Raw genomic sequence first — 25902 nt, 5'->3', positions numbered from 1 at the left:
GAGAGAGAGAGAGAGAGAGAGAGAGAGAGAGAGAGAGAGAGAGAGAGGCACTCAATTTCAGGCTGACCAATTCCAATTTCATTTAGCAAACAGTGAAAATTTCTGTATTTGTATCTAAATAGTTTCATCATGACAGAAAGATACGAACTGACAAATTTGTATAACAACTTAAAGTTAGCTGAATTTCTAACTTGCAGTTGGGAATTTCACGATAGAATCAACATATCACAACCAGGGGCAGTGTCTTTCATGTGAAATTACTGCTGGCAACACACCTATCTCTGGGCTTCTGAGTTAGCCATTCATAGCTAGGTCAAGATCAACTTTGGAACTAATGACTTGAAATCTCCTGATAAATAATATCATTTTTTCTATAGACAAAATCTTGTCAGATGCAGAAAGAAAAACTACGAAGGCAAGCAACTAAAATAGGTATCATGAGCCATGCATAAGGCCTCTTGTCTTTTATAAACAGTTTTTATACTCTCATAACATTTCCCATTGTCTCGATGACATCCTTTTTTTTTTTCAGTAATGCAGTAGAAGGTCCAAAACTATTCACATCTTTTGCTATGCCTAAAATGTCAGTGAATAGATAATACTCAGGAATTACAGAGAATGTAAAGAAACCCATGTACCTCTCAGAGTGTATCACAGGCACATAGGATGTGTCAGAGTGTGATCTAGCAAATGCAATTTCCTTCACAAACCCATAAGCACCTGAGAAATGTGCCTCTTTGCTGTTTCTCTCAGTTACTTGCATAATATAATCTGGAAAACTACATCAAGGGCTTTATCCCTAAAAAATGGAACTCCCTTCTGTCATAGAACCACCCCCTCCCCATTACTTCTCTAACTAGACATTGTGTCTCTCCACTAGTAAACACCTGCATGAAATTCTCACATTAACATCTCTGTCTGTAATGGTTTGCCTTTAAAGATGCCCCTCTATGAAGAGAACTCATAAACAAAGCTAGTTGTATGTACTTTTCAAGTGTTCTCAATTTCCTTATTGATAATGCCATCCTGGGAAAGACTTCATGAGACCCTTCTACCACTCCTTAGTTTTTGTTGACATTTATTGTTTTGAGCAGGTATTATGCTGGATTAGGCTGAGCCTTCAGATGTAAACAAAGGCTTGTTGTATACAAGAAGAGTTGGTGTAACTTCTCAGTTTCACTCACTTCTAGTAAATTGATAGTCTCACTCTCCCCAGATGTGTCTTCCAACCTGTAGCTGTGGCTTAGTTTTTTATCTATGGAATCTAGGAGTCCCAAAAGCCTCAGGGCCAGAACAGCATCTATGGAAGCATGCAATAAATAAGACTTCCTCCTCCAAAATATGTATATATAGGAATCTCTGTTGGTAGAAATGATTGTGAACATTTCTTTCATCTAACTTATAACTTGTAATGTTCTCATGGTCCATGTCAACGATAATTTTCATTGGGATACTGAACCCACAGGACATATAAATACAAATAGATTAAGTAAAAGATATCAAATTGAGCTCTATTTCCTTGAACAAATATATTTTACATGGGCCATTCTCAATTATCACATACGACACTACCCAAAGAACATTTTTACATATAAGACAAACAAAGTAAATATAGTCAAACCAAAAAAAACTATGATGTTTTCTTCTGTTATAAAGTGCTATTGAATTACCATGAATATTGCAAGGTACATGCAAAAGAGTTTTGACCTTTTTTAGTTAAAAAGGGATTTTCTTGGAAGATCCAAGAAAAGAGTAACTCACTAAAGTTCCTCTTTGTAGCTGTGTCTTCCAGGATAGTTGAATAATTATCTGTAAGCAGAATTGATTTGGACCATTAACCTGAATGAGTCAGAACCCAAGCATCTTTGCTATCCTTCCAAGGAGCAATATTTCTTGCCCCTATAAATCACTATGTTTGAGTCTACTCTGCTTTTCCAGTACGGGTGGAATCCTCATTCAGGTGGAATGGTCATACATTTTCTACATCTTGGAATGAACAGACAACTCTCTGCCCTTATGTTTTATTAACAATATAGTCATACTTCAGCTCTGAGGCTTTGAGGTAGAGTTTTTCTAGCAAAGCACTTAGAGAAATGGGTTTCTCCAGGTTGTTTGGAACCGTGGTACTTTTGTGTAAGAGTATAACTTAAACCGTTTTCCTTTAGGAGCAAATGGTACCTGTTGGGAAGCAGAAGGAAACAGGAACTTAGTGAGGTCCCTTTGAAACTGTTTCTTTCCCTGATGTGGCCAGTTTCTGGTCACATCTACTCTACAACTTTGTTACTGACTTCTCCACTTTCTCAGTCTTTACCAGAGACACATCTGAACCTCCTCCATCACAGCCATCACTCCTTATAAATTTTCTCTCAAGGGTGTAGAAGTAAATTAAGTTTGTGGGAAACATAAGGAAAAAGAGTTGTGCCTACAGTGTGAGAAAGTTGATAGTCTTGTGAAAAACAAGGTACATGAAAAACTCAACTTTATGTTGGAAGAGAGATGGTTAGCTGCTTCTGTCAGCCTTCATTAACAGGAAGAAGGAAAAAACTCATGTCCTATGATGTATTAAACTTTCCAGGTGTGTTAGAAGAGGTAAGAGATTTCAGATCATAACTTACCATGAAAAAAGTCAGTATTTGATGAAGGCAAAGTAAAGGCTTACATTTTAAACAGTATTCTATTGAATGAAATCAGTGTAACCCAACCTCAAGGAGAATTTTAAAAGAGTAATTCATATTTCTGTAAATCTACACCTGAATTAAATCATAGCTAATAATGTTGGTAAGATTACATTTTCTTACCTCCTGTTGGCAGGTCTCCTGGAATATAAATCCAGGGCTCACATCACTTAGCTGCATCATGTGCTGCTTGAGTCATCTAAAAATAAATAAGAAGATAAAGAAACAGAGCTGATCTCATTTCCTCTTGTAGTTCTTTCATAGGCCAAAGAGTCAAATGCCTGGGTGTCTGAGGGTTGAGGTGGGTCAGGCTACAGTGAGCTGAAAGATCTGACTAACCTTCATTCCGAGAGGTTAAATACCAAACCGGTGGCTTAAAATTTTCTTGGCAGTTTAGGATGATGATACATTTGCTAGTTGGGCCTGCTATTATGGTGATGACACAAAATGATCCAAAACAAATTGGGAAGGAAGGAGTTTATTTCTTATATATTCTGAATCATAATTCATTGAGGGAACGCAAGTCAGGAACTCAAACTTGACAGGAACATGGAAGCAGGAGCTAATACGGAGACCACAGACACAGCAAGCCATGAAGCTGGTTACTTCTTTGCTCCTCAAGGCTTATTTAGCCTGCTTTCTTACAGATCACCAGCCCAGGCGTAGCACAACCTACAATGGGCCAATTAAAATGCCCTACAGGCTTACCTACAGCCAGATCTTTTATTAAATTTTATCAAATTGAGGTGTCCTCCTGTTAGGTGACAATAGCTGTGTCAAGTTGATATAAAACTAGCCAACCCAACAAAGTATCATTTATTCAGTGCAGCTGGCTTGTTTCCGAATAATCAACAGGTAAGTGGAAACTTAGGAGAAATTTTCAAGGAAAAAATGTATATTCCATTTAGAGTACCTGTTGCACCATGACCTTTTCTGGAGCTTCAGCAAGAAAGACGTTTTAAGAGATGTTTATACTTCTTCAGAGATTCAAAAACACCATTTCAAGACAGAGAGGAAGTGGAGACAGAGAGAGAGGGAATGGGATGTTCTAATTACTACCCGATGCTCTGATAAAACACTGACTGAAACCAACTTGAGGCTGAGAGGGTTTATGTGGCTCATTCATCTGCATCACACAGTTCTTCATTGAGGAAAGCCACAGTAGGAGCACAAGGCAAGAGCCTAGAGGCAGGAACTAAAGCCAAGACCATTAAGAAATGGTACTTGTTCCCCAAGGCTTCCACAGCTTGCTTTTTTACACAATCCAGGACCATCTGCCCAGGGATGGCACTGCCTGCAGTAATCTAGGCCTTCCCATATCAATTGTTAGCCAAAAGAATACCCACAGATGTGCGCACAGGTCAGTCTGATGGAACCAATGCCTCAGTTGAGTTTTTCTCTTCCTTGTGATTATACTTTATGCCAAATTGACAAAAATGTTAAGAAAATAGAGAAGTTGGGGGTGGAGAGAAGAAAGAAAAGGAGAGAGAATAAAAGGAATCAGGATGGTAGGTGGAGGGAAGAGATAGAAAATATACAACTACCAAGTCATAAGAATTCTAACTTAGCACAGGCAAAGGAGTTGCAGTAAAGCAATAAAATGAGAAAGATTGGCAAAAGGTTTGTATTAAAGTGATTTTTTTTTTTTGCGCATTGGCTAGTTAACAAAAGCCATCGAGTATAATTATATTTCAATGTGCCACCATGCTTTTTTTGAAGTCTGTATTTCTATAACAGTGCTTTGTTTTTCCCGACAGCCAGACTATCAGTGGAATGCTCTCAACCAGCTTCCTCCACATGTACAGCACAAGCCACATGGTAAGACAACAGCTTTAATGGGCATTCCTACATGTTTACATACGAAAAGGATCCTTAGGGAATGCCTCTTCCACATCCATTTGTACCAGGGAAGAACTTACTGTGAAGTTGTGTTGTACACACAACTCTAATTTGTGGTCTGGAGTGAACTCCTTCAAACAATGTTGAGATGACAAAAAGTGTGTCCAAAATCTGTGTTCTGCTCCTATTTTAGACTCCAAGTCAGTGACTTAGAGATAACACTTGAAATGCAACCATTTACAGCACCCTATAATAGCAACAGCACTCTGATCCTACCCTGAAAAACAGGTGCAAACCCACAATCCAGGAGGCCCCAAGGCAGACTATTGTTTGTTCTGTTTTGAGACCTGGTCTCACATAGCATAATAGCCTCAATCTCAGTATGTAGCTAAGGATGAGCTTGAGTTCCTGATCCTGCTGTGATATCCCAAGAGCAAGATTTACAGGGCTGTACCACCAAGCCCAGCAAAGCAGATGTTTCAAATGTCATTGACAGAACCGCAAAGCTCAGAACTGCTTTCCCTTGGGATGTGATGCCAGACTCTAAGGAACAGTTCTGTTCATCCAGAGCTGTTTACAGCAACCATCTCACATGGTGCTGGAAAAATAGTAAGTGTCATCTGCAAAAGACTCAAAACTGAAGGCACCTGTAAGTCTCATTTTCCTTTAATTTACTATTCTTCCCTCCTTTCTGTACAGTTAACCTTACTTTCTGCTTGTTTGTATAGTGCTTTGGGGCCATCCAGGCATAGGTAGTATAAACTAAGTTATTATTCTATTCTTAGACTTTAAAGCCTTACATGACATACACTTACTCCATCTTGTTCATTGTCAGAGATGGGACTTTTTTTAGAAACCTCAGGATAAGCTCTGTAGCTTCAACTTATACTTGAAATGTTATCATAGTTAATTCGAAGCTGAGATAATGATTTTTTTTGTCTTTAACATGCTCCACCTCTCCAACTCTGTCATCTGCATTGCACATAGCCTCTTTCTCAGTCTGGCAACAATCCATGGCTACTGGTCTCTGCATCAAATATCCCATGTTCTGAGAATCTCTAATATCCTGGAGTCAATACTGCCACCTAGCTCTACCCTTGCAACATCACACAATGTTCTCTTGAAGACGTCCATTACAGGGTCTTGGATCTTGCCACACTTTCCCTGGCCTTAGATGCTCTCTGAAACCATAGAATGGAGCAGAACTCCAAAACACATAAAACCTTGTCCTTCATGCTTCTAACCTAATAGCATGTGGATGTCCCTGTCAAGTTCTGTTCTTACCATTAGATGGAACCTAGGATGCTTGGACTGGAGTTGCATCAGCTTCTGTGTGTTGACCTTTGGAAAGGTCTCTCCTAAGTTCCTGCTTTTGAAGGACAGGGAACTCCCTCAGCTGCTTTCTCAGTTCAAGCTTTCTCTTTTCATATAAATTTGCATTTTTATGGAGTCTTTAGTGAGTGGGTTTTTATCTAAAAGTCATCTTTTATACTATTCCAGTGTAGAGTGCCATTGTTCATTTCAGTGATGCTACTCTCAAGAACAATTATAGCTGCTTTGTTGTCTACACTCTTTCTGTGAAACTGTAACCTTGTTTCCATTCTCTCCACCGACCAAACAAATTAGTCCAATTCTTTAAGGACTCATATCTTTATGAAGTTCAGCTTCATGGAAGTTCTCAGGACACGGGTAGAATGTAGTCGGATTCTTTGCTATAACTTCACATGAATGCCTCCTAGTCCTTCTTTAATAGAGCTCCCATCCTGCTTTGATACTTCATGATCCAGACACACATTTTCTTCATTTTTCTTAACATCTTTGTTCCCCAAGATCCCAGAAAAATGACTATTAAGCTCTCTTTCCCAAGCACAAAACTATTGAATGCTTCAGTCATAACAGCTTAAAGGACAACCTTCATTGGTGTGTTTATATAGCAATTGCCTCACTTCTTTTTTAGGTACTAATTTTTGTCTTAGTTTCTCTTCAGTTGTGATAAAATGTTCTGACAAAAGAAAACTTAGAAGGAAGGGTTTATTTGACTTCACAGTTTTGACATTTTATTGTACAACTGTGGAGAAGCCACTGTTGGTAGGAATGTTGGACAGCTTCTCACATTGCATCCACAGTCAATAAACAGAGACAGAAATGAAGTTATGCTGTCCCTCAGTTCCTTGTCTCCGTATGTATACAGAATCCCCAGCCAGGGAATGGTGCCTCCCATGGTAGGCAGTTCTTCCTATCTCAATTAATGTAACCAAAAGAATTTCCACAGGTATACCTAGAGGCTTATCTCCCAGGAGATTCAAGATTTTGACAATTAACACTGAGCACCATACAACAATACTGAGAGTAGTAAAGGCTGTCAAGTTATAATTAGCATCATAAAGAAACATAAAAATAAAGATTGTATAGAAAAATGTCCAGATATTTTTCAAGCACATACTAGATGTTCATTTTGCTTTGATTTCTACAAAAGATAGCCTACAAATATAACCAGCAAAGTTTAGGTTTTCCCCTATAATGAAGAAATGTATTAGAAAGCATCTTGTTAACATGGGCCATTTTATAACATTTGTAGTTTTGAAATCCATTGAATAGCTACATGGTATAATTTTCCACTTTCTACTGGTCTGCAATGAAAATAAGATATTATCTCCATGTGCTACAGTTTCAGTCACTGTAAAATAAGATTACTAATCAGTAATCTATACATCACTACCAAAGTCCTTCTAATCAAATGTTACAGAAAATAATAATCACATAAAATGAATTAGTTATGTTGATATTCACAACTTAAATAAAATATATAAAATGAAACTTTTCAGTTTTATAAGATCTACTAACATATCTGCCTACATAAGTATAATGAGGTTTGTGTTATAAAAATGTGTGATAGTATCTACAATGATAACAAAAAATCAAGAAATAAACCTGTAATGTACCAACTCAAGTCATTTTATAACATGGTTTATTGTATATTCTGAGAAATACTATAACATAGGTTTATTTTATGCCAGCCATATGTGAGTAAACTGAGCCTTAGAGAATTGTAGTGACAATTTAAATTTCACAGTGCAATTTAAGACTAAATTTAGATTCTTTTATACAAAAGAGTGCAAACCTTGGGATTTCAATTTCAATTTCCATCACTACATTAAAATGTTAAAAATGGATAATTAGCTGGGTGATATTTAATTTTCAATAATTTTGACTTCCTTTGAGCTCACAGCATACATTATGGCTTTTTCTAAAATTTTCATTATATTTCAAAAGTAATAAACTCATTCTATAAGCTCCATAATTGCTCCAAAGGAGAGGATAAAAACCACTGTTTAATGCAAACAGAAGGTATTGTGTATTCTTTATCTGATATTTAGAATATCGCAAGTAAAAGGCACAGTACTATATATAAGTATTAATAAACATATTACCTAACCTGTGCATGAAAGGCCTGGCAGAACCTCTCAGGCAGCTGCTGTTGAAACCTGCGTTCTCTGTTCCCAGACAGTCCTGTCACTGGCTGTGACTGGATATAGCCAGAGGATGACTGTTTGTTGGTTAGAGATACTAAATAAATCCCTTACTCAGAATTTTTAACTGTTTGTGTTCCTACTGCTCTCTTTCTCCTTTGTAACTACTTCGTAGCTTAAGTCAGGCTTCTTGATCAAGTCTGAAATTGTCCTTGTCACAACGAATCAGATGTTGTCTTTAACTCTACCAGTGAATCCTGCCATGCTTTGATTCATCTGACTGGGAACTCCCTTTAGATCTATAGTTTTAACTCAGTTGTTTTGGATTTTTTGGTATAAAAATTTAACAGTAATGGTTACAAAGAAATAATTGTCTTATAATTGTCTTGGTTTTATGCCCGTTGCTGTGACAAGGTATCCTGATAAAAGTAACATAAGGAAGAAAAGCTTTATTTGGCTCACAGCTTGACTTACACTCTAGATCAATGGATTAATATTTCCTTTTTATTCCATCCCCTGTCCAGCTCTTGAAAACAGCCAGAGTCAGACTGGCTCTTCCCACCTCAACCTATGTATAAAAATACCTCACAGGCATGCTTACAGCTCAACCTAATGTAGACAGCGCCTTGTTGAAGGAGTCCTTCCCAGTTGATTCCAGATTGTGTTAAATGGCAATTAAAAGTGACCATCGCATACATCTCATAGTTTAATGATAGAAGTCCTTGTTTTGGTACATGGTAACAAATATATTTACTAGTCAATAATGTAGTTTGCCTCAGAGGACATCCATGCTAGACTCATGTTTGCAAGCATAACAAGGAATCATTAATAGTGTCAGGGATTGATGCTTGCTCATGGGATGGATCTCAAGTTGGGCCAGTTATTAGTTGGCCATTAACTCAGGGACTGCGAATGGAGCAGAGATAGGAAAAATTCCCTCAGTCAGTCTCTGCTCCATCCGCAGTCCCTGAGTTTCTTTGTAGACAGGAAAAATTTGTGGTTGGAAGTTTTATGGGTGGATTGGTGTCCCTATCACCTTACTGGCCCTTCCTGCCTGCCTCCAGGAGGTGGTCTCATCAGGTTCCATATCCCCACTGCTGTGAGTCTCAGTAAAGGCCATCACCATTGATTCATGGAAGCCTGCCCCATCCCAGGTCTCTGGCAAGTCCTGCCACCCCCAGCAGCTACAGATTTCCATTCATTCTCCTAGCCCTCTGGCCCTCTTTCCTGTCTCTCCCCACACCTAATCCTGACTCCCCCAATTCTCCTCCCCATTCCCTCTCCTACCCAGTTCCCTCCCTCCATCTGCCTCCTATGGTTATTTTATTCCTGGTTCTAAGTGAGATTCAAGCATCTTTGCATGGGCCTTCCTTCTTATTTAGCTTCTTTGTGTCTGTGGAGTGTAAGATAGATATCCTGTACTTTATCTAGCTCTCCTCCTTAGTATCTAGTGATTCCTACCACATACTCTTATGTTTTGAAATAAAAGAGTATAGCTTTCATATGTAGAAGAGAATATTTGATATTTGTCTTTTTGTGTCTGGCTCATTTCACTTAATATAGCAACCTTCAGTTCTGTTCATTCCATTGTAGATGATGGGGTTTCATTATATTATGACTGAATAATATTCTATCGTGTACATAATCCACATTTCTTTATCTGTTTGTGTATTAATAGATACATAGGTTGAATCCTATGTAGGTTTTGATACTGAGGTGTCTTTTTAGCACACTGATATGTTCCCTAGGTATATTTCTAAAAGTATGAAGATTTGAGTCTATGGCAGATACACAAAAATATGATATTGCATGTGCCATTAATTGACACGTGCACCTTAAAGATCAGACAATACTGTTGCTATCAGTTTCCTGGTTGCTGACAAGTTTATTTTTTGTTTCTAATTAATGGAAGTAATAAAATAATATTTTCTATCTATTATCTATCCAGTATCTTCCATTACAATTATTCCTGTTATGAAAATTAAAGCTGGAATTACAGGGGTTTTTATACTTTGGATATTTATTTGGAAATTACTCCGTGTATCTTATTTCATATTTTACAAACAAGGCTACATTAAAAAATTATTTTTAAGGATAGCAGAAACAGTAATGGGTTTCGTTGTGGCATTTTAAAGCACATGGTTCATTGTGTTTCGTTGTTATTCATTCCCCACCCTCACTTTGACCTGACTTCTTGCTCTCCCTTCTACTCATGTGGCACATGTACTCTGCTGTCCTTTCTTCCACCTCCCATTAAGATTTCTTCCTTACTTTCTGATGACAATAGGTTTGTGGGAAAATGCCTTTATTATATTGAGTTGTATTCCCCTAGTCATTACTGTCTTCTGTGCTTTTATTATAAAGGGATGTTGACTTTTGTTGAATGCATTTCCTGGATTTATTTGAGAATATTGTGTGATTTCAGTCTTGAAGTTTATTCACACTTACTGACTTGTGCAGGGAACCAACCTTGCATCTTCAAAATGAAGCCTCATTGATCATGGTGAATGGTCTTATTAATGTGTCATTGAATCCACAAAAACATATTGAGAATTTGTGCATCTGTGTTCATGAATGAAACATGACTATAGCTTATGCATCTACAATGTTCTTATTCTGTTTGGGTATTGGAATAATAGGGTCTTCCCTGAATGACTTTGGTGGTGTTCCTTACCTGTCTATTTGTAGAAGAGTGCGAGAAATACTAGTGCTAGTTCTTTATTAAATGTTTTTAGGGATTTGCTGTCAATCCATCCAGTCCTGATTTTCTCATCATAGATAGACCTTTTATTACTGTTTTAAACCTATCATTTGCTTGGATCTATTTAAGATTTTAAAATATATCCTTGAAATCATTTTAGTAGGTCGTACGTGTCTGAGAATTTATCTATTTTTTCTATAGTTTCCTGCTTTTCATAAATATAATAATAAATAATATAAGAAAAACTTATGATCCTCTGAATTCCACCGGCGTCTTATGCAATAGTCCCCCTTTAAAGTATAATTTTATTGATTTGAGTCTTCTTTGTCTTTCTTTTGTTTAATTTGTGTAGAGTCTTGTCTTGCTTTTCACTTCTGCACCTTGATATATTATCTTTTATCCTTCGACTCTCAGTCTGTGGTGTCCTTACCAGTAAGCTGTGTTTCTTGAAGACAGCAGATGGTTGGATCTAGTTTTATAATCCAGTCAACCAGACTGGATCTCTTTATTGGTGAGGTGAGACCATTTTCATTTAAGGTTATCACTGAGAGATATTTGCCAATTTCTGAAATGTTGTTGGTTGTTTCTGCCTGGCTGGATTATTGTTTGATATGCCCCTTCTGGCCTGGCCTGTATCAAAGGTTGGTTTGCTGCTTGGGGTGTGATGAATTTCCTACTAGTTCTCCTTTGTTTAGCTACTCTTCTGATGACATTTATTCTTTCCTATGATGTCATTGTTGAAGGGATTTGTGCTTGTTCTTTCAAGTCCTCCTAAGGGTGTAATCACTCTGATGAAAAGATACAGCAGCTGTGAGTGTCAAGCAGCCTTCAGGGCTTCAAAATTTTCAGGTTCTATGGCAGTGACCAGAAATACGTGGCTCCAGAGGTTGTCTAACCTTGCTCTAAGGGATATCAGATACCAGGGTTATTTTCATTCATGAGATCTGTTCCTGGCAGCCTGCCACAGAGCTTGGTACTTTAGCCTCAGCATCATCTGCCTGCCACGGTTTCAAAACTGCCTTCAGAACCAGTCTATTACCCTGTGGCAAATTAAATTCAGGTTTCTGAGGTCTTGTGGATTTCTCTGTGTGCTAAGGTCACTGGGACAGCTGCTTTAAACAATAGGTTGTTGTTATAAATGGCACCAGACCCCTGTCCTCCAAGCAATAATGCATTACAAAATGAGATCCCTACAAATTGCAGGAATCTCTGTCTCACCAGAACCTGCAACTTGCTTTGAGGTTGCTGAGGCCCATGGCTTGCCCTGAGAACAGGACTGCCAGTCTCTTTTTACAGAGCTCTCCTAGCTGACCTTCTGAAGGAGACTTCTGCCTCTCTTTCTGTTCTGGGGAACCACATGCCTGGAGCTGTGGCTAACATGCCACCCCCTCCCCCTTGTCTTTTTTCTTTTAAAATATCCTATCACTTTTTTCTTTTAAAATACCCTATACTACCTTTGTGAACTTCCAACTCTCCGTTTTTGAAGTTAGTCAATTTTTTTCTGATTCTTTCCCTTTACTGGGTTGCACAGAAATACCTGTAGGGTGCCATCTTACCTGGAAATGCTTCATACAATGTAAAAGATAAACAAGAGGTTTTAATACAATTGCAATTTTTAAACAATCATTGACGGGTGCAAGAATAAATACAGAGCTGTGCACTCTTTGTAAATTTCTATAAGTCACACTCAGAAACTGTTACAGACCATTCTTTACCTTAAGTAGCATCTCTGAGGTGGGCCAGAGTAGATTCAGAATGCTTTCTAAGTCAGTTCTCAGTGTCAGCATGAGCCCTAGCTTCTTGCACATAGGTGCTCTATTTCCCTCCCTCTCTGCTCTGTGGGCTTCAAGACAGCACAGCTCATACAACCTGATTCTACTTCCATCTATCACCATCCCACAAAAGTGTCTCCTGCAGGACCCCTAGTTGTGCAGAGACTGGGTGCTTCCTGGAAGAAAGTTTAGAGACATTTGGGCAGGATCTTTGGAATCAACACTTGAGTACCAGGAACATTTTGGGAAGAATAATTGCTCACACAGTGGGTTGCGGGTCATAGAGGAAGTGGAGCAGAGTACCACCTGGCATAATCTTCCAGTCACCTAATTTCCAGCCTTGATCTCATCTACTGTCTGTTGTTATTTTTGAATGCTTTCGAGACATATTGAAGTCAATGAACATTTCCAAGGCACTGGAGAATCTCCTGCCTCCTAACCAAACATCACAAAACAATGAGCTTTTTCATGTTTGGGAATCCACAGATGTCAATGAGTGGGAGCTCCTGTTTACAAAAGTGATTTTACAAAGTACATTTCCATCTTCTTTCATATGCTGTTGTAATGAGATACAAAATTGTTTCCATATTTCAAGAATGACTATGGCATAACAGAATCCGTCTAACTTCAAAACATGCTGTTTGCTGTCTTCAAATGAAGGAGCTCTGGCTGGCTGCACTGCATGCCTGGCACTTGAGTGCATTACCAACTTATCAGGTAGTGCAGAATTAAAGTTTGCTTAATGAGTTAGGTTATGAAATAAGGAACTCTGAGAATATGCTAGAAGTAGAAAAGACCAGAGTCTAAACATCATAATTGACCATTTGTTGAGTACTAAACACTGACCAGATTTGTGTTGTAGGAATAGAAATACATAGACCCAAAACTAGGTGGTGTCAGAGAACAGAAACATCCTTCATAGTAGTTTAAAATCAGAGTGTTGGGAAGGTCAGGATTCCTTAAAAACTCTGAAAGAGAGGTTCTTTCCTTTCCTTTTTAAACATGGGGTAGCTCCAGGTATTCTGAATATTAATTCCTTTTCTCATTGTTGTAACAAAATATCTAACAAAAGCAACATGAAAGGATTTATTTTGGCTTAGAGTTTGATCCACAATGTCAGGGAACATGTGGTCTCAGGAACATGCGGCAGCTGATTTTCTTGTGCCAGCAGTTAGCAAGCAGAAAGAGATGAATGCTGGTGTTCCACACAATCTCTGTTTTATTCAGTCCAGAACCCTAGCTCATGGGATAGCCCTGCCCACATTCAGGTAGGTCTTCCTATCTCAATTACATTTTTCTGGATACACCCTCACAGACATGACTAAGGGATTGCCTCTTAGATGAAGAAATATAGTCAAGTAAACACTAGAACAGCTGATGCAGCCAAAGCTTCTGTTTCCATCTCTACTTCACCTGACCATCTTCCTCTGTGTTCACACTCAAATTCCCTCTTACAGCAAAGAGATTGGTTCTATGGAGTAAGGGATCACCTTAAAGGGTGCTGCCTTTTCTCCACCCAGTCACATAATCAAAGACCTCACAGTATTTCCAGAATGAGTCATATATTTTCAAGCTTTGGGAATTAAACATATCTTCCATATCTTGCCATAACACTAACTGCATGGCAAACATTATTTTAGGTGAATATATATATATATATGTATATATATATATATATACATATATATATATATATATATATATTACATTGTCAAAGCTTCATAGTAAGCCTGTTAAGTAAGCATTATTACTGTCTATGTTTTTTAAATATGAAAATTGAGATGCAGAAGATTACATAACTTATTGACATGCTTACAGCTGGTTACTGGCTAGCACATATGAAAACTCACAGCCTGACAGCAAATCCCATATTAGGACCACCAAGAACATGAGCACTCCTGAGCTACAACATAGGTAAAATAAAATAGAGTCAAATATGAAAGCTTTTTTCTCAAGTAAATTGTAATGATCTTAATCTGAAAGCCAGCATGTGTAATTTTAAGTTTCTATGGTTTTCATAACTGCCCTATATTTCATCATTACAGATAATACTTATGCTAGTGAAAGGCTAGCTTACTTGGATATTTTCTGTTCCTGTCAGTATGCAAAGACAATGGCTCTACTATAAATAACAAGGCTTACTTTGAGATATAATAAACAGGATGTTTACAATTATACTTAGTATAATATCCAACATAAATAATTATTGTTTTCCTTATTAAATAAACTTTTCATTATTCTACTAGCAATTAATACACAAAATTGCTTATCAATTAATGCAGCCATTTTGCTGAAGAAATGATAAGTATATACACATACTTTACATATACATATATGTAAAAGTGATAAATATATTACTATTGAAACATTGATTTATAAGCAAATATTAGACTCTTTAATTAACAACTACATACATGTACCCATATGTATCCATATATATGATAGATCAATGATGAATAGATGAATAGATAATGGAGAGATGATTGATGATAGACGGATAGAGAATGGGTTATAGATACTACACGATAGAAGATAGATACACGGATAAATGAGGACATGTTGATGGTATGTAGATCTCAGATGAATTGACAGATGCTGAATTGATGGACAGTAGATGGGCACATAGATGATAAAAACAGATAGATGAAAGATAGATGTTAGATAAAAAGATAGATAATTTATAGGAAGGTGATATATAGATAGATGATGGATTTTAAATAGATATACAGAAAAAGAGGGACAGGTGACAGATATGTTGATAGGTATACAGACAGACAGAAAGACAGATTTGAGTTAGATAGCTAGGTGATAGGTAATAGATTATGGATATATATATAGATGCCAGATATGATGAGAGGTGCTTGGTAGGTGATTGATAATAGATAATAGTAAATAGATATGTTTACTAGATTAAATGTGACAAATAGATATCATAGATAGATATGATTATGATAGTTGATGAACGATAATTGATAACAGATTGATAAATGATAGATAATATATAGACAATAGATGACAGGTACTATAAAGAAATGATAGATAATAGATAAATATACAGACAGCATACAGACAGATGGTAGATGGATGAACAAATACTATATACAATCAGTTACTTAAATAGTAATTTTTTTATATTTGCTTAAATAGAAACTAAATACCTTTAGGAAGGAAAACAAGCTATATATTAGTGTATGTCAAATGGAAAAGAGGTATTAGAAAAACTCTGCCTTCCCTTTAAATTTCCATTCTACTATAGATTCTTTAATGGCTACAGTTTTTTCAAAGGCGAGCTAAGAAAGATGCTAGCTCTATCTATCTTATAGAAGCACTGGCCAAATGACAGTAGACTATTTAAACCCACCTGTGGACAGGAGCCGTGGGTGCTTAGTCCTAACTCCCCGTGCTTACAGCAGCAAATTATGCTTCACTGTTAAATTTATTTGTCTTCTCAAAATGTAGAGAAAGCTTCTAGTTTGGGTTTCTTCATTATGATTTACTTTAATAAGTAGTGTTCCATATCACATGATCACATACATCTTGTTTCTTGTTAAGGCATGTGTACTAGGTAACATTTCTGCATCGTGTTTCTGATTAAGTGTGTAATGACTCTCCTCATTGTCATTGTACTACTTTAGATCACCTTTTTATGATGGTCATACTTTTTGAAACATATTTTATTTATTTATTTATTTTTTTATTTTTTTATTTATTTATTTTTGGTTTTTCGAGACAGGGTTTCTCTGTATAGCCCTGGCTGTCCTGGAACTCACTCTATAGGCAAGGCTGGCCTTGAACTCAGAAATCTGCCTGCCTCTGCCTCCCAAGTGCTGGGATTAAAGGCGTGCGCCACCATTGCCCGGCGTTAATCTTTTTACAATTAAAATATAATTACATTGTTTTCGCCCTCTTTTTCCTCTCTCAAACTTTTCTCATGTACTCCCTCACTCTCTTTCAAGTTCATGGCCTATATTTTTAATTGTTGTTGCATCTCTGTGTGTTTATACATATAATAGGAATTTATAAATATGTAAGTATATTTATAATATATTAGAAATATGTATGTATTCCTAAATATATGTATACACCTACAAATATACATGAATATATTCCTAAATATGTAATTATAACATGCTTAATATTACTTGTTTATATATGATTTTAGGACTGACCACTTGGTATTGGATAACAAATTGGTGTTTTTTTCCCTGGAGAAAACTATTTCTCCCTCTCTCAGTATACTTTACTTGCCTATAGCTCTTTGTCTTGAGTTGCATGGTGATGAGCTTGTCCCCTTACATGATAGCATGCTCATTGCTGTCATCTTTGTTCAAGGTGTTTTCATCAGGTACCCAATGAGACTTTATGTGTGTAATTTATGACATTTCTAGGGGACACAGTCTCACAGCAAACCCCTGTTCCTCTGGCTTTTCAAGTCCTCCTAGCTTCTCTTCTGATAGGCTCACTAAATCTTAGATAATGTTGTAGATATATTGAATTGGGCACTACATTATCCCTTGTTATCTTCAATTTGATTGGTTGTGGTTTTCTGGAATGGTTGTCATCTCTTGCAAAGAGATGTTTGGTTAGATAGAGAAAAGCAACATTGTTTTTTAATGGTTTTTCATTTGTTTTAACCAAGATGTTAGTTTTCCATGTTTTAGGTACTCCAAATTCAGGATATTAAATATAAATATTCAATATATTTTTATGGTATCATCATAAGACATTTCCTTTAATGACATAGTTTATGCCTGTTTCCTGTCACCATATATAAGTGTCTAGTTCTATCTTTTTTGTCATGCTTGCTTATGGTGTTCTATTCAAAGCCTATGAAAATATGTCAAAACTTTCATTAAGATGAAAGGCTAGGGCCTTCATACTGCACTAACAAATCTTAAGAATTTATGGTACTTTTCTTTGGCTTTACAATACTGCTCATACCATTTTATCCTTCTTGTAGTTTTTTTGGAGACAGGATTGCTATGTGATGCCAGCTTGTCTAAAACTGGTCTTCCTCTTACCTTAGCATCTCCAGCAATGGATTATAGGCATGTACATGGCATTTGACCATTAACTTTTGTGTGCACTTGGCAAGTGTTCTTTCTTTGAGGGGTGGAGTGAGCCTAACTTATAACAGAAAAAAATGACTTAGTTTTACAGGCAAACTCCCAAGCTATTGGACTGCCAGTGAGAATGAGAATTGCAATATAGAGTATTTCTCCCCATTCATAACTAGAATTCTACCACAACCGGTTACCCCACAATGGTAAGCATATGTTGGTACTTGAAACAATGACTATTTTCCACCTTTGAAAGCATGTGAGGAGTTCACGTGTAAAATATCTCTCCTCTTTGCCAACTCAGAAATTTACATTATTTATTCATAAGCCAGAAGAGAAATAAAATTTAAAAATTTAATCTGAATCATTTTCTTTCATAGGTTTCTCCTCAGAAAGGAAGTTCAACCTGTAGAATTACGTTAGCAGACAAGCACAGAGGGCTGAACTCTCAGCTGTAACCACTTTGCTTCTTCAGGACATCTGTGAACGTTCTCCTTTGAGATCTGCTCTCAGTTACCTTCTCGTGGCCCTCATAGGGGAAAAGTAAGGACCACTGGGACACAGTAGAACTCTACAGATAAATCGAACTTCTCTCCTCAAATGACACAGGACTGCTGATTACACGCTCCTCCTCACAACTCTCCTCATCTAAGCACTGATGGGCTTGTGAAAGTGACTCCAGGATTTGTATGACTCCAGCTCTGGTGCTGTGATATTATAGACTTATTTAGAATGAACAGATCTTAAGCCAGGCACACTGGTGCATCTTATAATTCCATGGGAAGTTACTGCAGAAGGATTGCAATGATTTCAAGACCAGCCTGGGTTGAAATACAAACACCACATAAGCCAATTCTGCATCTCAAAAAATTAATAAAACACCGTGTAGTCCCTGGAAGAAAACTTTTTTCCATAATGGCTAAGTTAATTATTCAGTGGTTTGACAGTTGGACTAGGTAATATGTTCATTACTGTTGAACTTGAAACTACATGAATTTTAATAGACAATCAAAAGACTTATAGACTCCCCTGACTAAAAGAGTGAGTCAAACTCAATAAAATGACAAACATGAAACTATCCTTCCAGTGGATCATTTTTAAGCTTGTCAGAAGTTATGAGCCTGTTTCATCTTTAGGTAAAATTGGTTATGAAAGGGTACTGTCCTGACAGAATGGTGACGGCCACTTTCTGTCTGTAAATAGTCAGCAAGAATTGCCAAATTCTTGAGGTTCTGTCTCTTTTCCAGTCTGTGGATTTGAGCAATGTTTATGAAACTGGACTATACCTTTTTAAACTAATTAACCTAAAAATAACACATCCATACATTTTATTGCAGTTGAAGTACAAAGTGACCTAGCTGATCTCTCAAAATCCAGCAGTTTTAAAAGCATTAAGCCCATCTTCTTCAGTAAGATTTGGTAGTGTCAACTTGAGTTCCTGTTTGTAGCGGTGAATGTTCATGACAAGAGTGTGAGAACTGCAAATATCTAACACTTCTAGATGAACCTAAATAGAACCAGGAACATCCAGGGCATGCGCAAAGAAAACTACCGGATCTAGCTAGCTTTGCTTCCAAAATTATGCGGCTTGTCTAACTCAAACTATTTTTGTTTTAATTTGTGGGTACACACTGAATAATGAGAAGGTAAAAATGTCCCAGGAAACTAAGCATTTCCCCTTTCGTCTTTGTCTAAGCTGTAACTTAACCTTTAAGAGAAGCTGAATGATCCTGTCATATTAGCTTCCAAGCCCTTTGTTTATGCAACTATGTATCAGAAAGATAAGCCATCCTTGGGTATCCCTTCAAGTCAGAGAAACAACTATCACCTCTAGGAAGGCATTCTGCATATTGGAATTTTCCGTTTCTTCAAATTGTTAACAAAATCATGGTAATGTCTGTTTCTCCTGCTGAATTAAGTCTATGAAACAAGACATGCTTATACAATTTTTAAAGTGTATACACAGGAAAACACTCTTCATAGACCAGTAATTAAGGTCTGCAGCAATAAAACATGGTTTGATTATTCAAACTGCCCCTATGCTATTAACAAGGTGCCAAACACTGACAAGAATGCATAAATGTTAACCTAGGTGGAGAATAGACTATTAACTAAGAACTAATTTCATTTTTCATCCAAGACTGTTTTTTCATTCAGACTCTGTTACTAGAGAGATTTCAATCCCCCATTCTTATGTCCTTTTTCCCCATAACATGTCTGGAGACTTCTCTGCCTGGGATCATAATAAGGTTCAGACCCTTATCTATGGGTCTATTTTATTTTTCACACAGAGTTTGTGGGCATTAGTGAGCACTTTCTTTGAAAGGGAAAGAGGTCATGACACCTGTCTGAGGAAGGAAACTTAAAAGCAGGCATACTTCAAGAGTCTGGGTGATCATGGAGAATTTGATCTTTGACTTGAAGATATCACATGAAGAGAAACATGTGTTCACTTTGTTTTGGTTGCAACATCAGTTTAGAAGGAAACCGCAGGTCTGGTAACATCCAGGGCATAGGTCAGCCATGTCTCCTTGCTAGCTTTATTTTGTTTCATTGGCTTCAGGCTTTATTTTCTGTTTTATAGTGTGTTCACTGAGCTCTGACACCAGCAAAAAAGAAAAAGAAAATGAAAACAAAATATAATTATGTTCTTGTGATGGCTGATTGATCGGAAGCTTACAGAGGCTCAGGGATCTTCCCTGAGACAAGTAGGTGACAGAGCCAAGGTGCAAAACTGTCCTCAGAGGGGCAGCCCAGGTATGTGGATGTCACAGCTCTGCTTTCTAACCCTCCCCAGAAAGTTCTGCTCCTTGTGATGATCCATTTGGTTTTCATTAAGTTCTATTATAGGAGCATAGTTTTGAAAAAATACTATTTAGAGAAAATGCTACATGTTATATAGAATTATTATGTTACATCCAAAGTTAAGAGAAATGTCTTATTTAGATTATGTGAGGAGCTAAACATGCACAAAGTATATGATATACTCCAAGGATATGCATGTTGTTGCTTTTGACTTCCAATATTGTTAACAGAGTTCTGTTACAGTAGAATCATATCTAAAACATATATGGTAGGTAATAGTCTCTTACCCTGTTGAAATGGTAAGAGTCTCTAGATTCTGTAGCACTGAAAGTGCAGTCTTCTTTCTCTACCCAACTGCTTGTGTCCTAGTTACGTAGCTCAAATTGTTTCTTATGCCTATGTTTCTTTTTCACTGTATTCATTTTCCCATTTGTTGCTCTAAGAGAAAAAGCTACTATGAAGAATACTGTATCAAGTTTACTTCTCTGTTGCTGTGATAAAGCACTGACCAAAAACAAGTTGAAAAATAAAGGGATTTATTAAGTTTACAGGTAATAGTCCATTCAGGAAAGCCAGAGCAAGATCTCCAGACAAAAAAAACTAGATTCAAAAATTGAATTAGGGAACATGAAGAAACACTGCTTACTGCCTTGTTCCCCTTGGCTTGCTCAGTTTGTTTTCTTATATAGTCCAAGTCATGTGTAGAACTATTCACAGTGGGTTGTGCCCTCCCACAATTAGTAATCAGGAAAACTTCCCAAATCCATCCCCACAAGCCAATCTAATAAAGACACTTTCTGAATTCAGATTCCTTCTTCCCAAGTGACTGGAGTTTGTGTCAAATGGTCAAAAACTAAACCAGCATAGGCAGTTACACTTCCTGTCTTGTGATCCCATAGGGGAGAAACTATTTGTCATCATACACCCACATACTCCACACGTCACACACTCCCACCTATCGACATGAATATAAATAAATATAAATAATACAAATATAGATATAAATATAAAATATAAATATACATGCATTTTCTTCATGTATACCATTTATATATAATACACATATATATACATACATATGTACATACATAAATAATACAACATATATTCACACTCCACATTCCCCATGATAACAATAGATACATACATGAAGCAAAGAACACTCTGTAACCCTACCTTTCTCAATTTTGTAAGCCAACCTCTTCAAGAACTGCATCAAATAGGTATGGAGAGATTGGACATCCTTGGCTTTTTTCTGAGTTTGATGGTAATGAGTTTCCCTGTTTAGGCTGATTTGGGCTTTGGACTTAAAAATTGCCTTTATTATGGTGAGGTTTGTTCCTTGTATCTTAATTTCTCCAGGTTTTTTAATATTAACTTATTTATTATGTATACAGCATTCTACCGGCATGTATTCCTGAGACCAGAAGAAAGTACCAGATCTCATTATAGATGGTTCTGAGCCATTATGTGGTTGCTAGGAATTGAACTCATGGCTTCTGGAAGAGCAGCCTTAATCACTAAGCCATCTCTTCAACCCATTTCTTCAGAATTTTATCATGAAGGGATGTTGAATCGTAGAAGGCTTTTCCATCATCTAATGGGTTGATGAGATGATCATGTGGTTTTTGTCTTTTAATCTGTTTATGTGTTAGATTAACTTTATTGATCATTAATTTACATATATTGAACTATCCCTTTGTCAAGGATCAGCCTTGGCTTGGCTTGGAAAGCAGTTCTGAGGAAGGGGTGTCTGGGAGCTATAAAACACAGACTTGAAGTCAAATTGTAGGTTACAACCTGACAGCCTATGTTCTGCTGAAGATAGCTTTGGTTCTTAGGTCTATTTGCTTGGAATATTTCCAGACAGCTCTCTGCTTGAGACAATTTTTTGTTTGTTTCAATTCTAAAATCTTTTTAGATAACGTATCTCTTGCAGATCAAAATCCCAGTTTATTTACATATCAATTCAGTCATTGCTCCAGGTTCCTTCTTGATTATCCCATGAATGAGTGTCCCATAACTCCAGCCCCTTAAGAGACAGCAAGCATATTTTTTATATCGCAAAAGAATTCAGAGATCTGCCTGCCTTTGTTGAGCATAAATAATAAGCTAGCTGGGTGGGATCCTGCCCTGAAATCATCATTCCTGCTATACCTGGGCCTGGACCTAAACTCCCTCTGTCTCAGGATGACCTTAATCCCAGAAATCTGCCTGCTTTTGTAAGCACAAACAAAAAATTTAGCTGGGTAGACATTTGCCCTGTGATCACCACTCCCTAGACCTCTTTATTTCCTTCCTTAGTATCTTTCTGACAAGCTGGTTCACAGTGCAGCTGCCTCTATTCTTTTAGATCTGTGAAGCTCCTTATACAATTCATATTGCATCCTTATATTTTGCATAGTTGAAAAATTATATATTTTTTAACTGTTTTCAGAGTTTTTCCCACAGCCTTAAGGGCTGTCCTGAAGGTCTTAGCGTTATTTTGCTAAGACATAGACACACTCTCAACTCTTGGACTCATGCTGATTCTAATTATAATGTAGTCATTAACATTGGCAGGGAGAATATTTTCTGATAATCTTGGCAGGGAAAATATTTTCCATATACAAACAAGCCTTATACCCACAGCAACCATCCGTGCTTGGGGAGGTCAACTCCCTGATGGCTCTATTCCAGGGACAGCAATCATGTCACATGGTCCTTGCCATAGCCAAACTGGACTCAGCATCCCTTCATCTCTGGAATGAAGCCAATTTAATCATCTTTTTTTATGTGTTCTTACATTTGGATTGCAGGTATTTTATTAAGAATTTCTGCGTCTATGTTTAGAAAGAATGCTGATATATAATTTTCTTTTTTGAGTAGGTCTTTGTGTGGTTTTGTTATCAGAGAAATAGTGGCTTTGTAAAAAGAATTAGGAAATATGGCTTTAGTTTCTATTTTGCAGAATAATTTGAGAAGTATTGACATTAACTCTTCTTTGATGGTCTGCTATAATTCTACACTGAATCCATCTAGCCCTGGACTTCTTTTGGTTGGGGGATTTGTAATTACTGCTTCTGTTTTGCTAGGGGTCATAGGTCTGTGTAAATTGCTTATTTTGTCTTGATTTAACTTCATTATATTGTATACATCAAGAAATTCATTCATCTCTGTTTAGTTTTCCAGTTTGGTGGAATACAAATTTTTAAAATATGTCCTTTGATTCTCTGAATTTCCTTGGCTGTAATGTTCCAGTTAATGTCTAATCTTATTAATCATATCTTCTCTCTGTGTCTTTAGGTTAATTTGGCTTAGAGTTTGTTAATCTTATTGATTTTCTTAAAGAATTAACTCTGTTTCATTGTGTTTGTTATTGTTTCATTAGTGTCAGTGCTGAATTTGATTATTTCTGTCTACTCTTTTGGGTACTATTTATTCTTGTTTGCTTAGAACTTTCACATCATTAAGTTGCTAATACAGTATTTCTTCAGTCTTTTTGTTATAGGCACTTAATGAAATGAACTTACCTTTTAAAATTATATTCACTGTGTCTTATAGGTTCAGGTATGTTGTATATTTACTCTTATTCAAGTCTAAAAAGTCTTTAAATTCCTTATTGATTTTTGTTTTGACCCAATTTTCATTTAATTGTGAATTGTTAAGTTTCCATGAGTTTGCATACTTTCTAATGTTTCTATTATTGTTGATATCAGCTTTAATCCATGGTAGTCAGACAGGATACAGGGTATCATTTCAATTTTCTTATATCTGTTGTGATTATTTTATGTCCTAACACATGCTCTATATTAGAGAAAGTTCCTTGAGATGCCAGTGCTAGGAAGAAAGTATATTATTCATAAAAGTGTTTTCATGAAATATTCTGTAGATATCAGCCATGTCCATGTGATTTATGACATCATTTTGCTCTAGCATTTCTGTATTTAGTTTTTGTTTGGAAGACCTGTCTATTGGCAAAAGTAGTACACTGACATCTTCCACTATCAGTGGAGGGTCAATGTGTGGTTTTAGCTGTAGTAGTTTCCTTTTAAGAACTTGGATACTCTTGTGTTTGGTACATAAATGTTTAGAATTATAATATCCTCTTGGTGGATTTTTTTCCTTTAATAATGGTATGGTAACCTTCATATCTCCTTTGGTTAGTTTTATTTGAAGTCCATTTTTCTAATATTAAACTAAATATATTTGGTTCTTAGGTCTTTTTGCTTAGAATATCTTTTTCCATAGTTTTAAATTAAGATGATAGTGAGATGTGTTTCATGGATGCAACAGAAAGATGTGTTTTGTTTTTTAACCCAGTATATCACTGTGTCTTTTTATTGGGGAATTGAGACTATTAACATTATGAGTTATTAGTAAGTAGTGGTTTATTTCATTATTATAATTCCTGTTATTTGTTGCTATGATGTTCCCCTCCTTTTGACTTATTGTTTTTGGATTATTTATTCCTTGTGTCTTTATTGGTCTAGATTATCTCTTTAGACTAAAGTTTTTCTTCCACGGCATTCTATAGAGCTGGATTTGTAAGTAGAAATTGCTTAAATTTGTTTTATTGTTGAACACTTTCTTTTTCTGTCAAATTTGATTGCTAATTTTACTAGGTATTGTGGGGTGGCATTTCTGGTCTCTCAGAGCTTGTAAAAACAATTATCCAGGCTCTTCTGACTTTCAGAGTTTCCATTCAAAAGTCAGGAGTTATTCTAATAGTCCCACCTTTTATGTGATTTGTTCTTTTCCTGTTGTTGTACCTTTTAGGTTTGTTTCGCTTTGGTTTGGCTTGGTTTTGTTTTGTTTTTCTTTTTTTTTTTTTGCCATTGGTGGTGTTGTTGTTCTATACACTTTAATTCCTTCATTATTATGTGTGGTTGGGATTTTTTTTCTGGTCTTGTCTGTTTGATGTTATATATGCTTCATGTACCCTGATAGGTACCTGTTTCTTTAGATTGGGGAAGCTTTATTCTGTAATTTTGTTAAAAATATTTTCTGTGCCTTTGATGTCTGTTTCTTTTCACTCCTCGATATCTGTTATTTGTAGGCTTAGACTTTTCACAGCACCTCAGATTTCCTAGATGTTTTATACCTGAATTTTTTTAAGTTTAACATTTTCAATGAATGAGCTAGCCATTTCTATCTTGTCTTCAAGTCCTGAAATTCTCTCTACCATTTCTTCTGATCTATTGGTTAGGTTTTGGTTTGACATCCTGAGTTTTTCATTTCCAGTTTTATTCCAGTTCTCATTTCTTTAGTGATTCTATTTCTATGTTCATGTCTTGAAACATTTTTATTATTTCATTACACTGTTTGTATTTCCAGTCTTTCTTAAGGCATTTGTCTACATCCTCTTTAAGGAGTTCATATTTAGTATTATTAATAGCAATACTAATTGCTATTATTAATACCTTATCTTGTACTTCAGCTAAATTCCATTTCTAAGATCCTATTGCAGTAGAGTTGCTGGATTCTAGAGGTGGCATATTTTCTTTGCTGGTTATGGTTGTGTTTTGCTCTGAGACCAAGGATTCTGGAGTTACAATGTTTGGGATATTTATCAGCATCAATGTCTGGTTTTGTCTTTGT

General features: G+C 36.5%; 1 protein-coding gene across 3 annotated transcripts in view; it reads left to right on the top strand.

The window, feature by feature from the left end:
* The window catches only part of Tnip3 (TNFAIP3 interacting protein 3), a 36806-nt gene extending 18211 nt beyond the window's left edge, over positions 1-18595 (top strand). For 2 of the 3 annotated variants that reach the window (XM_028782480.1, XM_028782478.1), the window contains 2 exons: positions 4437-4493; positions 17898-18595. In XM_028782480.1, coding sequence (XP_028638313.1) covers positions 4437-4493; positions 17898-17975 — 135 coding nt within the window. In that variant the 3' untranslated portion in view covers positions 17976-18595. Of the gene's footprint in view, positions 1-4432; positions 4494-17897 lie in introns of all 3 variants that reach the window. The other variant, XM_028782479.1, reaches the window with a different exon arrangement.
* The last annotated feature ends 7307 nt before the right edge of the window (positions 18596-25902 follow it).

Source organism: Grammomys surdaster, unplaced genomic scaffold (assembly GCF_004785775.1).
Source record: "Grammomys surdaster isolate TR1022 unplaced genomic scaffold, NIH_TR_1.0 752, whole genome shotgun sequence".
Lineage (NCBI taxonomy): Eukaryota > Metazoa > Chordata > Mammalia > Rodentia > Muridae > Grammomys > Grammomys surdaster.
The sequence above is the reverse complement of the archived record's forward strand: the minus strand, read 5'-3'. Positions and strand labels throughout refer to the sequence as shown.